The 12,749-nt window shown below is 59.0% G+C and overlaps 1 protein-coding gene across 1 annotated transcript in view; it reads right to left on the reverse strand.

The window, feature by feature from the left end:
• LOC147097208 (ATP-dependent 6-phosphofructokinase, muscle type-like) overlaps positions 1-12,749 on the reverse strand; it is a 51,400-nt gene continuing 38,651 nt past the window's right edge. The window contains 12 exon segments of the mRNA XM_085973106.1: positions 1-468; positions 4,992-5,097; positions 6,135-6,234; positions 7,282-7,334; positions 7,337-7,392; positions 8,012-8,054; positions 8,057-8,072; positions 8,406-8,570; positions 8,762-8,802; positions 8,805-8,913; positions 9,714-9,801; positions 12,193-12,263. Coding sequence (XP_085829232.1) covers positions 321-468; positions 4,992-5,097; positions 6,135-6,234; positions 7,282-7,334; positions 7,337-7,392; positions 8,012-8,054; positions 8,057-8,072; positions 8,406-8,570; positions 8,762-8,802; positions 8,805-8,913; positions 9,714-9,801; positions 12,193-12,263 — 996 coding nt within the window. The 3' untranslated portion in view covers positions 1-320.

Consider the following 12,749-nt stretch of genomic DNA (forward strand, 5'->3'; position numbering starts at 1 on the left):
GGAGCGAGGGGGGGGAGCGAGGGGGGGAGCGAGAGGGGGGGAGCGAGAGGGGGGGAGCGAGAGGGGGAGCGAGGGGGGGGAGAGGGGATGGGGAGAGAGAGGGAGAGGGAGAAGAGATACAGAGAGGGGAGAACGGGTGTGGGAGTGGGGGAGCAATGTATTTTTTTTGAGAACACACACCCTGCGATCTGCCGCTAATCACCGAACAATCCGCCCGGCTCTGTCTCCTCAGCCGCGGTTCTGTCGTCGTGTGGGGGTCGAAGGGTGGGGGGGCCAGGTGTTGGCGGTCCCTGTCTCCACCCCCCCCACCACCGCTCCCCTCAGCGCCCGGACTCCACGGGTCTCCTCTTTTGCACGACGTGCTCCAGCTCGGCCTGCTCGGAGATGTCCGCTGCCACCTTGTACTTGGCCAGAACCTTCAGGATGGGACGCAGCCTGAGCCACCACTGATCCCGGGGGAGACGGTGTCTGTCGGAGAGAGAGAGAGAGAGGAGGGGGTTCAGGCGGGAGCTGAGCGGGGATAAATGCGAGGTTATCCACCTTGGTGGCAAAAACAGGAAGGCAGATTATTATCTGAACGGCAATAGATTGGGAGAAGGGGAAGTGCAACGAGACCTGGGTGTCCTTGTGCACCAGTCGCTGAAGGTAAGCATGCAGGTGCAGCAGGCGGTTAAGAAGGCAAATGGTATGTTGGCCTTCGTAGCGAGAGGATTCGAGTACAGGAACAAGGATGTCTTGCTGCAGTTGTACAGGGCCTTGGTGAGACCACACCTTGAGTATTGTGTGCAGTTCTGGTCTCCTTATCTGAGGAAGGATGTTCTTGACATGGAAGGAGTTCAGCGAAGATTCACCAGACTGATACCTGATGGCAGGGATGACGTATGAGGAGAGATTGTGTCGATTGGGCTTATACTCACTGGAGTTTAGAAGAATGAGAGGGGGTCTCATTGAAACTTATAAAATTCTAACAGGACTAGACAGACTAGATGCAGGAAGGGTGTTCCCGATGGCGGGGAGTCCAGAACTAGGGGTCACAGTCTAAGGATAAGGGGTAAGCCATTTAGGACAGAGATGAGGAGGAATTTCTTCACCCAGAGAGTGGTGAACCTGTGGAATTCTCTACCACAGAAGGCAGTGGAGGCCAATTCATTAAATATATTCAAGAAGAGTTGGATATATTTCTTAAGGCTAAGGGGATCAAGGGATATGGGGAGAAGGCAGGGACTGGGTACTGAGTTTGGATGATCAGCCATGATCTCATTGAATGGCGGAACAGGCTCGAGGGGCCGAATGGCCTACTCCTGCTCCTATCTTCTATGTTTCTTTGTTTCTAATCACTCCTCATAGGATAAGGGATATGGGGATATCTTCTATGTTTCTATGGGGTGCACGCGTCGGGTGGGGTTGGAACTCGAGCTGGGATCCCTCCCCACCAACCACCATTCCCCCCTCGCACACATTTCCCTTAGCAATCAATTAAATCACAGAATGTCACAGCGCAGGAGGAGGCCATTCGGCCCATCGTGCCTGTGCCGGCTTTGTGAACGAGCTCTCCAATTAGTCCCACTTTTCCCCCCCACCCCCCGCTCTTTCCCCCGTAGCCCTGTGAATTTTTCCCCTTCAAGTATTTCTCCAATTCCCCTTTTGAAAGTTACTATTGAATCTGCTCCCGCCGCCCTTTCAGGCAGCATGTTCCAGATCACAACAACTCGCTGTGTAAAAACATTCTCCTCATCTCCCCCCTCTGGTTCTTTTGCCGATTACCTTAAATCTGTGTCCTCTGGTTACCGACCTTCCTGCCACTGGAAACACTTTCTCCTCATTTACTCGATCAAAACTTCTCGTAACTTTGAACGCCTCTATTAAATCTCCTCTTACCTGCTCTGCTCTAAGGAGAACGACCCCAGCTTCTCCAGTCTCTCCACGTCACTGAAGTCCCTCATCCCCTGAAACCATTCTGATCAATCTCCCCTTAACCTTCTCTGCTCTAAGGAGAACAACCCCAGCTTCTCCAGTCTCTCCGTGTCACTGAAGTCCCTCATCCCCTGGTACCATTCTGGTCAATCTCCCCCTTAACCTTCTCTGCTCTAAGGAGAACAACCCCAGCTTCTCCAGTCTCTCCACGTCACTGAAGTCCCTCATCCCCTGGTACCATTCTGGTCAATCTCCCCTTAACCTTCTCTGCTCTAAGGAGAACAACCCAGCTTCTCCAGTCTCTCCACGTCACTGAAGTCCCTCATCCCCTGGTACCATTCTGGTCAATCTCCCCCTTAACCTTCTCTGCTCTAAGGAGAACAACCCCAGCTTCTCCAGTCTCTCCGTGTCACTGAAGTCCCGCATCCCCTGGAACCATTCTGGTCAATCTCCTCCGCACCCTCTCCTAGGGCTTGACATCCTTCCTAAAGTGCGGTGGCCAGAATTGGACGCAGTACACCACTGTGGTCTAACCAAAGTTTTATAAAGGTTTTAGCATAACATCCTTGCTTTTGTACTCTATGCTTCTATTTATGAAGCACAGGATCCCGTATGCTTTTTAAATCGTCTGCACAACTTCACCTGTCGTCCTTTAACTCGAGGAGGGCTGGAGTACAAAGAGGTTGGAAGTGATGCTGCGGTTTATAGTGACCGCGTTCCGTTCCGGGCCCCGCACCTCGGAGGGGGAGCGTCGCAGATTCACCAGAACGATACCCCGGGGGGCTAAAAGGGGTTAAACTCCGAGGACAGGTTACACAGACTAGGCCTGTGTTTCCTCGAGTGTAGGAGATTAAGGGGTTGATCTGATCGAGGTGTTTAAGGATTCAATAGGGTCGACAGAGAGAGAAATTATTTCCTCTGGTGGGGGGAGTCCAGAACAAGGAGGGGGGGTGGTGGGCGTAACCTTAAGATTAGAGCCAGGCCGTTCAGGGGTGACGTCAGGAAGCATTTCTTCACACAAAGGGTGGTGGAAATCTGGAACTCTCTCCTCCCAAAAAGCTGTCGAGGCTGGGGGTCAATTGGAGCTTTCAAAACCGAGATCGATAGATTTTTGTTGGGTAAGCTGATCTAATTGTTCCTAATGTAACAGGCTCGAGGGGGCTGAATGGACCTCCTCCTGTTCCTAATGTAACAGGCTCGAGGGGGCTGAATGGGCTCCTCCTGTTCCTAATGTAACAGGCTCGAGGGGGCTGAATGGACCTCCTCCTGTTCCTAATGTAACTGGCTCGAGGGGGCTGAATGGCCTCCTCCTGTTCGTAATGTAACAGGCTCGAGGGGGCTGAATGGCCTCCTCCTGTTCGTAATGTAACAGGCTCGAGGGGCAGAACGTCCTCCTCCTGTTCCTAATGTAACAGGCTCGAGGGGCTGAATGGCCTCCTCCTGTTCGTAATGTAACAGGCTCGAGGGGGCTGAATGGCCTCCTCCTGTTCCTAATGTAACAGGCTCGAGGGGGGCTGAATGACCTCCTCCTGTTCCTAATGTAACAGGCTCAAGGGGCTGAATGGCCTCCTCCTGTTCGTAATGTAACAGGCTCGAGGGGGCTGAATGGCCTCCTCCTGTTCCTAATGTAACAGGCTCGAGGGGGCTGAATGACCTCCTCCTGTTCCTAATGTAACAGGCTCGAGGGGGCTGAATGACCTCCTCCTGTTCCTAATGTAACAGGCTCGAGGGGGCTGAATGACCTCCTCCTGTTCCTAATGTAACAGGCTCGAGGGGGCTGAATGGCCTCCTCCTGTTCCTAATGTAACAGGCTCGAGGGGGCTGAATGGACCTCCTCCTGTTCCTAATGTAACAGGCTCGAGGGGCTGAATGGCCTCCTCCTGTTCCTAATGTAACAGGCTCGAGGGGCTGAACGGCCTCCTCCTGTTCCTAATGTAACAGGCTCGAGGCGGGCTGAATGACCTCCTCCTGTTCGTAATATAACAGGCTCGAGGGGGCTGAATGGCCTCCTCCTGTTCCTAATGTAACAGGCTCGAGGGGGCTGAATGGACCTCCTCCTGTTCCTAATGTAACAGGCTCGAGGGGGCTGAATGGCCTCCTCCTGTTCCTAATGTAACAGGCTCGAGGGGGCTGAATGGCCTCCTCCTGTTCCTGTGTAACAGATTCGAGGGGACTGAATGGCCTCTTCCTGTTCCTAATGCAACAGGATCGAGGGGCTGAATGGCCTCCTCCTGTTCCTGTGTAACAGACTCGAGGGGACTGAATGGCCTCTTCCTGTTCCTAATGTAACAGGATCAAGGGGCTGAATGACTTCCTCCTGTTCCTGTGTAACAGGCTCGAGGGGCTGAATGGCCTCCTCCTGTTCGTGTGTTGTACCTGGGTTATGGAGGAGCACAGACAGCCCTCCTGGAAGGTGAAGGGGTGGATCGAGCTCTCTAGACGCTGCCTCTGTAGTCGAGCAGCCGCCGACACTGATACCTGAAGAATGGGGACCCCCCCAGGTGAGTTACTGGAAGGGCTTCGGGAGCCCGTGGGAGCCGGAGCCCCACCGAGGGGAGTCAGCACCTTCAGGAGAGGAGGGGGATGGTCAGAGGCGGTCAGGAGGGCCGCTGGGAGTCCGTGACCCAGTGTGACCACACCTGCTGCAGGAGGCCTCGAGCCAATCGTTACAGGCCACCGGAGTCAGCGCCCTGCAATCCGCGTCACTCTCCCACACCTCTTCACACCCATCCCCTCACTCTCTCCCTCCGTCTCTCCCTTCCCCCTCCCCCTCTCTCCATCACCCTCCCCTCGCACCTCCTCACTGTCTCTCTCCTCTTCACTCTGTCTCCTTCCTCTCTCACTCTCTCTTATCGCTGTCTCCTTCTCTCCCCTCACTCTCCTCCCACCTCCTCACTCCCCTCTGTCTCTCTCCACCTTCTCTCGATATCTCTCTCCTTCCGTCTCTCCCCTCTCCATCACCCTCCCCTTTCACCTCCTCACTCCCCCTTCTCTCTATCTCTCTCCCTTCTCTGTCCCTCGCTCCGTCTCTCCCTCTCCCTCTGCTCTGTATCTCCGTTCCGCCCCCCTCTACTCACTCCATGTCGATCTGGTCGCGGAGTTGCTGGAGTGGTTGCACCACCACACTCCGCTTCTTCATTCCCAGGACGCAAGCGGAGTCGGGAGTGTTGGCAAATATCCGGCCTGTCCACGAGAGGGGAGAGATAGAGAGCGATGAGTCGGGGACGGCAGCGGGCGCGAGACATAGGTGTCCAAGAGGAGGCGCAAGGCCCTGGCTTCCATCGTGGTCTTGGGCGCACTGTCGGAGGGGCAGCACTGATGGAGCGCCGCACTGTCGGAGGGGCAGTACTGAGGGAGCACCGCACTGTCGGAGGGGCAGTACTGAGGAGCGCCGCACTGTCGGAGGGGCAGTACTGAGGGAGCGCCGCACTGTCGGAGGGGCAGTACTGAGGGAGCGCCGCACTGTCGGAGGGGCAGTACTGAGGGAGCGCTGCACTGTCGGGGGGGCAGTACTGAGGGAGCGCCGCACTGTCGGAGGGGCGGTACTGAGGGAGCGCCGCACTGTGGGGGGGGGGGCAGTACTGAGGGAGCGCCGCACTGTCGGAGGGGCGGTACTGAGGGAGCACTGCACTGTCGGAGGGGCAGTACTGAGGGAGCGCCGCACTGTGGGAGGGGCGGTACTGAGGGAGCGCCACACTATCGGAGGGTCAGTACTGAGGGAGCGCCGCACTGTCGGAGGGGCATTACTGAGGGAGCGCCGCACTCGCACTGTCGGAGGGGCGGTACTGAGGGAGCACCACACTGTCGGAGGGGCATTACTGAGGGAGCGCCGCACTATCGGAGGGTCAGTACTGAGGGAGCGCCGCACTGTCGGAGGGGCATTACTGAGGGAGCACCGCACTGTCGGAGGGGCGGTACTGAGAGAGCGCCGCACTGTCGGAGGGGCGGTACTGAGGGAGCGCCGCACTGTCGGAGGGGCGGGTACTGAGGGAGCGCCGCACTGTCGGAGGGGCGGTACTGAGGGAGCGCCGCACTGTCGGAGGGGCGGTACTGAGGGAGCGCCGCACTGTCGGAGGGGCAGTGCTGAGGGCGCGCCGCACTGTCGGAGGGGCAGTGCTGAGGGAGCGCCGCACTGTCGGAGGGGCGGTACTGAGGGAGCGCCGCACTGTCGGAGGGGCGGTACTGAGGAAGCGCCGCACTGTCAGAGGGGCAGTACACACCGTGTCTGTAGGATTCCTTCAGTGCTGTTGATAACCAGAGAACGGCCTTGGCTCCCAGCTTGGTACCGAAGTTCCGGTCAAATGGTGTTGGGCTTCCCCCCTGTGGATCAGACCCCAGAGTTACAGCAAGTTTTCAGAATCACACACAGCCCAGACACACACATCAACCCTGCTCGTTCTCCCTCGGGAGGGGCCTGTACCCCACACGCACTCACACACTCACTCACTCTCACACACACTCACTCTCACACACACACACACACACACTCACAGACAGAGTAGGAAGATCCCAGGCTACATTCCGGCTAACACACCCTCTGCGCACTCACTCACTGTGCTGGGTGGGGGAAGCTCATGGTCTACAGAGCAGGTGTGATACCCGCCCTGCTGTATGCCTCAGAGACATGGACCATGTACAGCAGGCACCTCAAAGCACTGGAGAGGTACCACCAACGCTGCCTCCGCAAGATCCTGCAAATCCATTGGCAGGATAGGCGCACCAACGTCAGTGTTCTCGCTCAGGCCAACATCCCCAGCATCGAAGCTTTGACCGCGCTCGATCAGCTCCGATGGACGGGTCACATCGTCCGCATGCCCGATACGAGTCTCCCAAAACAAGCGCTCTACTCGGAGCTCCAGCACGGCAAGAAAGCCCCAGGTGGGCAGAGGAAACACTTCAAGGACACCCTCAAAGCCTCCTTGGAAAAAGTGTAACATCCCCCACCGACACCCACCTGGGAATCCCTGGCCCCAAGACCGCACAAAGTGGAGGAGGAGCATCCGGGAAGGTGCCGAACACCTCGAGTCTCTTCGCCGGGAGCAAGCGGAAGCCAAGCGCAGGCAGCGCAAGGAGCGCACGTCAACCCAAGCCCCCCACCCACCCACCCCTTCAACCACCGTCTGCCCCACCTGTGACAGAAACTGTAGGTCCCACATTGGACTCATCAGTCACCTGAGAACTCATTTTTAATGTGGCAGCAAGTCATCCTCGGTTCCGAGGGACTGCCTAAGAAGAGAAGAAGAAGGTGGTGGGTGGGGGATGATACCATGGAACGCGGACCCGTTAGTGAGGGGTCGGCGCCCTTGGGTGGTGGGGGAAGAGGGTGGCGAGGAGGAGGACCGAGGGGAACAAGATGGAATTATTTACCTGCTGCATGTGTCCCAGAACATTCTTCCTGCAGTCAAAGATGCCTTTCCCTCCTCAGAGTACAGGTTGCAGATAAAATCAGTGGAATAATGTTCGTTCGCCTTCTCGTTCCTGCAGCAGACAACAAGAGGTTAGCTGTCGGAGGGGCAGTACTGAGGGAGCGCCGCACTGTCGGAGGGGCAGTACCGAGGGAGCGCCGCACGTTCGGAGGGGCAGTACCGAGGGAGCGCCGCACGTTCGGAGGGCAGTACCGAGGGAGCGCCGCACTGTCGGAGGGGCAGTACTGAGGGAGCGCCGCACTGTCGGAAGGGCAGTACTGAGGGAGCGCCGCACTGTCGGAGGGGCAGTACTGAGGGAGCGCCGCACTGTCGGAAGGGCAGTACTGAGGGAGCGCCGCACTGTCGGAAGGGCAGTACTGAGGGAGCGCCGCACTGTCGGAGGGGCAGTACTGAGGGAGCGCCGCACTGTCGGAGGGGCAGTACTGAGGGAGCGTCGCACTGTCAGAGGGGCAGTACTGAGGGAGCGCTGCACTGTCGGATGTGCCGTCTTTTAGATGAGCCGCCCTGGGGCCAGTATTTATCCTTCAACCAACATCACTAAAAAACAGATGATCCGTTCATTATTACATTGCTGTTTGTGCGCAAATTGGTTGCCACGTTTCCTATGGGGCACACGAGGGGGTCAGGGGGCACGAGAGGCAAGTTCTGGGGGAGGGGAGGGGTGTCTGTACCTCAGGATGAGGCCTCGTTTCACGGTTGTTTTCATTTTTCTGTCAGATGCTCCACGTTAACCTGTTGGTAAAAAGGAAACGTCACGCCTCCGAAAGATGGCTGCCCAGCTACACATCCCACCCCGCAGTGCGCACCTGTCCCTCGCCTGGCGTCAAGTCACGTAACGTCACCTCGCTCGTGTCACATAACATCACCTCGCTCGTGTCACATAACATCACCTCGCTCGTGTCACATAACATCACCTCCCTTGTGTCATGCAACGTCAGCTCCCTTGTGTCACGTAACTCCACCTCCCTCATGTCACGTAATGTCATCGCGCTTGTGTCACGTAACGTTATGTCACGCAACATCAGCTCCCTCGCGCCCACCCAGGACGCGCCCCGCCGTGCTCACCTGCAGGTCGTGGATGGAGAACGAATCCTCGTAGATGTATGCAGCGTCGGCTCCGGCCGCCAGTCCGGCCATGGTCGCCAGGTAACCGCAGTAGCCGCCCATGGTCTCGATGATGAAGACCCTGCGCTTGGTGCCGGCCGCGGACTGCTTGATCCGGTCGCAGGTCTGCCAACCGCAAAAGAAAGGCGCATCAACACCGAGAGTGTCAACACGGGGAGCGTCACGCGAAGAGCGTCACATGGGGGCGCGTCAACACCGAGAGCGTCACACGGGGGAGCGTCACACGATGTGAAGGGGTGAGGTGTTGAATGGGCGAGGGGTGTGAGGAGTCGAAGTGGGTGTGCGGACTGACTCACGCTGGTGATGGCGTTGAGCGCGGTATCTGCTCCGATACTGAGTCCGACCCCGGGACGTTGTTCGGAGACGGTGGCCGGATGATGATGATGGGGATGCAAAGTTCCTCGTACTTGGTGCGTCCCTCCAACAGCTCCAGCCCGCCAGTGAAGGCCTGTCCAAGGGGAGCGGGGAGAGAGAAGCAGGGAGAGGGGGGAGAGAGAAGAGGTGAGTCGCCCCTCGGTCTCACCGGCCCCACAGCGGCTTATAGAGTCATGCCCCTCCGTACCCACTGACCCTCCGTACACCCTCCGTACCCCTCTCCTCCGTACACCCTCCCCTCACCCTCCGTACCCTCTCACCCTCTGTACACCCTCCATACCCGCTCACCCTCCGTACACCCTCCATACCCCCTCACCCTCCGTACACCCTCCCCTCACCCTCTGTACCCCCTCACCCTCCCCTCACCCTCCGTACCCCCTCACCCTCCCCTCACCCTCCGTACACCCTCCCTCACCCTCCATACCCTCACCCTCCCCTCACCCTCCGTACCCCTCACCCTCCGTACACCCTCCCCTCACCCTCCATACCCTCACCTCCCTCACCCTCCGTACCCCCTCACCCTCCCCTCACCCTCCGTACCCCCTCACCCTCCTTACCCCCTCACCCTCCCCTGACCTTCCGTACCCCCTCACCCTCCCCTCACTTCCGTACCCCCTCATCCTCCATACCCCCTCACCCCCGTACCCCCTCACCCTCTGTACCCACTCACCCTCCTCTCCCTCCGTACCCACTCACCCTCCGTACACCCTCCCCTCACCCTCCGTACCCACTCACCCTCCCCTCCCCTCACCCTCCGTACCCACTCACCCTCCCCTCTCCCTCCGTACCCCCCACCTTCCGTACCCCATCCCCCTCACCCTCCGTACACCCTCACCCTCCGTACCCCATCCCCATCCTCCTCCCCCTCTGTACCTCAAAGCCCCCGATTATGATCAGGGCATGGATGTTGAACTTGCTGATGTTCGCACTGATCTTCTCAAGGTGCTTAGTGGGGAGGACCCTGAGAGAGAGAGGGGGGAGAGAGAGAGAGGGAGAGAGGGGGAGAGAGAGAGAGGGAGAGAGGGAGGAGAGAGAGAGAGGGAGAGAGGGGGAGAGAGAGGGAGGGAGAGAGGGGGAAGAGAGGAGGGGGAGAGAGAGAGGGGGAGAGAGAGAGGGGGAGAGAGGGGAGAGAGAGAGGGGGAGAAAGAGAGGGGAGAGAGGGGAGAAAGAGAGGGGGAGAAAGAGAGGGGAGAGAGAGAGGAAGAGAGGGAGAGAAAGAGAGACAAACAGAGAGAGAGAAAGAGAGAGAGACAGAGAGGAGAGAAAGAGAGAAAAAGGGGGAGAGGGGGAGAGGAGAGGAGAGGGGGGCGAGAGAGGGGGCAAGAGAGGGAGGCGGGGAGAGAGGGGGGAGAGAGGGGGGGAGGGGGGGAGAGGGGGGAGAGAGGGGGGAGAGAGGGGGGAGAGAGGGGGGGAAAAAACGAAGAAAGGGATTGTAAGATGGAGATGGTGAGGGAGGGAAGGAGAAACATGGAGGAGGAGAAAGAGAGACAGAGGGAGGGAAGGAGAGAGAGAAAAGGAGGGACACAGAAAGCGAAGAAACATTAACTTAGAATAATCCCCACATCAGTGGGTGAGCTCAAAGAATTCAATAATTTACAGGAATTAACCCATCGAGGGCCCCTCCCCCGGACATTAACCCATCGAGGCTCCGCCCCGGAACATTTAACCCATCGAGGCCCCTCCTCCGGGTACATTAACCCATCGAGGCTCCGCCCCAGGAACATTAACCCATCGAGGCCCTCCCCCGGGTACATTAGCCATCGAGGCTCCGCCCCAGGAACATTAACCCATCGAGGCCCCTCCCCCGGGTACATTAGCCCATTGAGGCCCCTCCCCGGGTACATTAACCCATCGAGGCCCCTCCCCCGGGAACATTAACCCATCGAGGCCCCTCCCCCGGGTACATTAACCCATCGAGGACCCTCCCCCGGGAACATTAACCCATCGAGGCCCCTCCCCTGGGAACATTAACCCATCGAGGCCCCTCCCCCGGGAACATTAACCCATCGAGGCCCCTCCCCCAGGAACATTAACCCATCGAGGCTCCGCCCCAGGAACATTAACCCATCGAGGCCCCTCCCCGGGAACATTAACCATCGAGGACCCTCCCCCGGGAACATTAACCCATCGAGGCCCCTCCCCTGGGAACATTAACCCATCGAGGCCCCTCCCCCGGGAACATTAACCCATCGAGGCCCCTCCCCCAGGAACATTAACCCATCGAGGCTCCGCCCCAGGAACATTAACCCATCGAGGCCCCTCCCCCGGGAACATTAATCCATCGAGGCCACTCCCCCGGGAACATTAACCCATCGAGGCCCCTCCCCAGGAACATTAACCCATCGAGGCCCCTCCCCCGGGAACATTAACCCATCGAGGCCCCTCCCCCAGGAACATTAACCCATCGAGGCTCCGCCCCAGGAACATTAACCCATCGAGGCCCCTCCCCCGGGAACATTAACCCATCGAGGCTCCGCCCTAGGAACATTAACCCATCGAGGCCCCTCCCCCGGGTACATTAACCCATCGAGGCCCCTCCCCCGGGTACATTAACCCATCGAGGACCCTCCCCCGGGAACATTAACCCATCGAGGCTCCGCCCCAGGAACATTAACCATCGAGGCCCCTCCCCCAGGAACATTACCCCATCGAGGCCCCTCCCCGGGAACATTAACCAATCGAGGCCCCTCCCGCAGGAACATTAACCCATCGAGGCCCCTCCCCCGGGAACATTAACCCATTGAGGCTCCGCCCCAGGAACATTAACCCATTGAGGCTCCGCCCCAGGAACATTAACCCATCGAGGCTCCGCCCCAGGAACATTAACCCATCGTGGCTCCGCCCCAGGAACATTAACCCATTGAGGCCCCTCCCCCGGGAACATTAACCCATTGAGGCTCCGCCCTAGGAACATTAACCCATCGAGGCTCCGCCCCAGAAACATTAACCCATCGAGGCTCCGCCCCAGGAACATTAACCCATCGAGGCCCCTCCCCGGGAACATTAACCCATCGAGGCTCCGCCCTAGGAACATTAACCCATCGAGGCTCCGCCCCAGGAACATTAACCCATCGAGGCCCCTCCCCAGGAACATTAACCCATCAAGGCCCCTCCCCCGGGAACATTAACCCATCGAGGCCCCTCCCCCGGGAACATTAACCCATCGAGGCCCCTCCCCGACAACATTAACCCATCGTGGCTCCGCCCCAGGAACATTAACCCATCGAGGCCCCTCCCCCGGGTACATTAACCCATTGAGGCCCCTCCCCCGGGTACATTAACCCATTGAGGCCCCTCCCCCGGGTACATTAACCCATCGAGGCCCCTCCCCCGCCCATGGGATCGCACTCACCTTTTGGTCCCCAGTGCTGCTCCGCCTGTCCCGGTCCACCCGCCCACGTCTGTCCAGCCGAACTCCTCCACCTGCGGGGAGAGGGGACAATCCAATCAGAGGCTCGCAGCCGGTCCGCTCCCCTCCCCCAAAACCATCCCCGCCGCCCCATCCCCTCCCCCGACCCCGCCGCCCCTCCCCCAACCACTCGCACGCACACTCTCCCTCCCTCGCACGCACATTCTCCCTCCCTCGCACACTCCCTCCCTCGCACACTCCCTCCCTCGCACACACCCTCCCTCGCACACACCCTCCCTCGCACACACCCTCCCTCGCACACACTCTCCCTCGCACACACTCTCCCTCGCACACACTCAATCACATTCACTCACACTCGCACTCACACACTCTCTCTCTCACACACACCCTCAATCACATTCACTCACACTCCACCAGGAGTTACTGGGTTCCAATCCAGGCCACTTCCACCCACCCCGCCCACCTCTGGGGAGCCGAGCCCCCGATTGGAACTCGCCTCCCGCCCAGTCCGGGCGCGAGACCGGCTGACCCCAGTGCCG

Source organism: Somniosus microcephalus, chromosome 33 (assembly GCF_052327205.1).
Source record: "Somniosus microcephalus isolate GS21.2 chromosome 33, FLI_Smic_1.0, whole genome shotgun sequence".
Classification (NCBI taxonomy): Eukaryota; Metazoa; Chordata; class Chondrichthyes; order Squaliformes; family Somniosidae; genus Somniosus; species Somniosus microcephalus.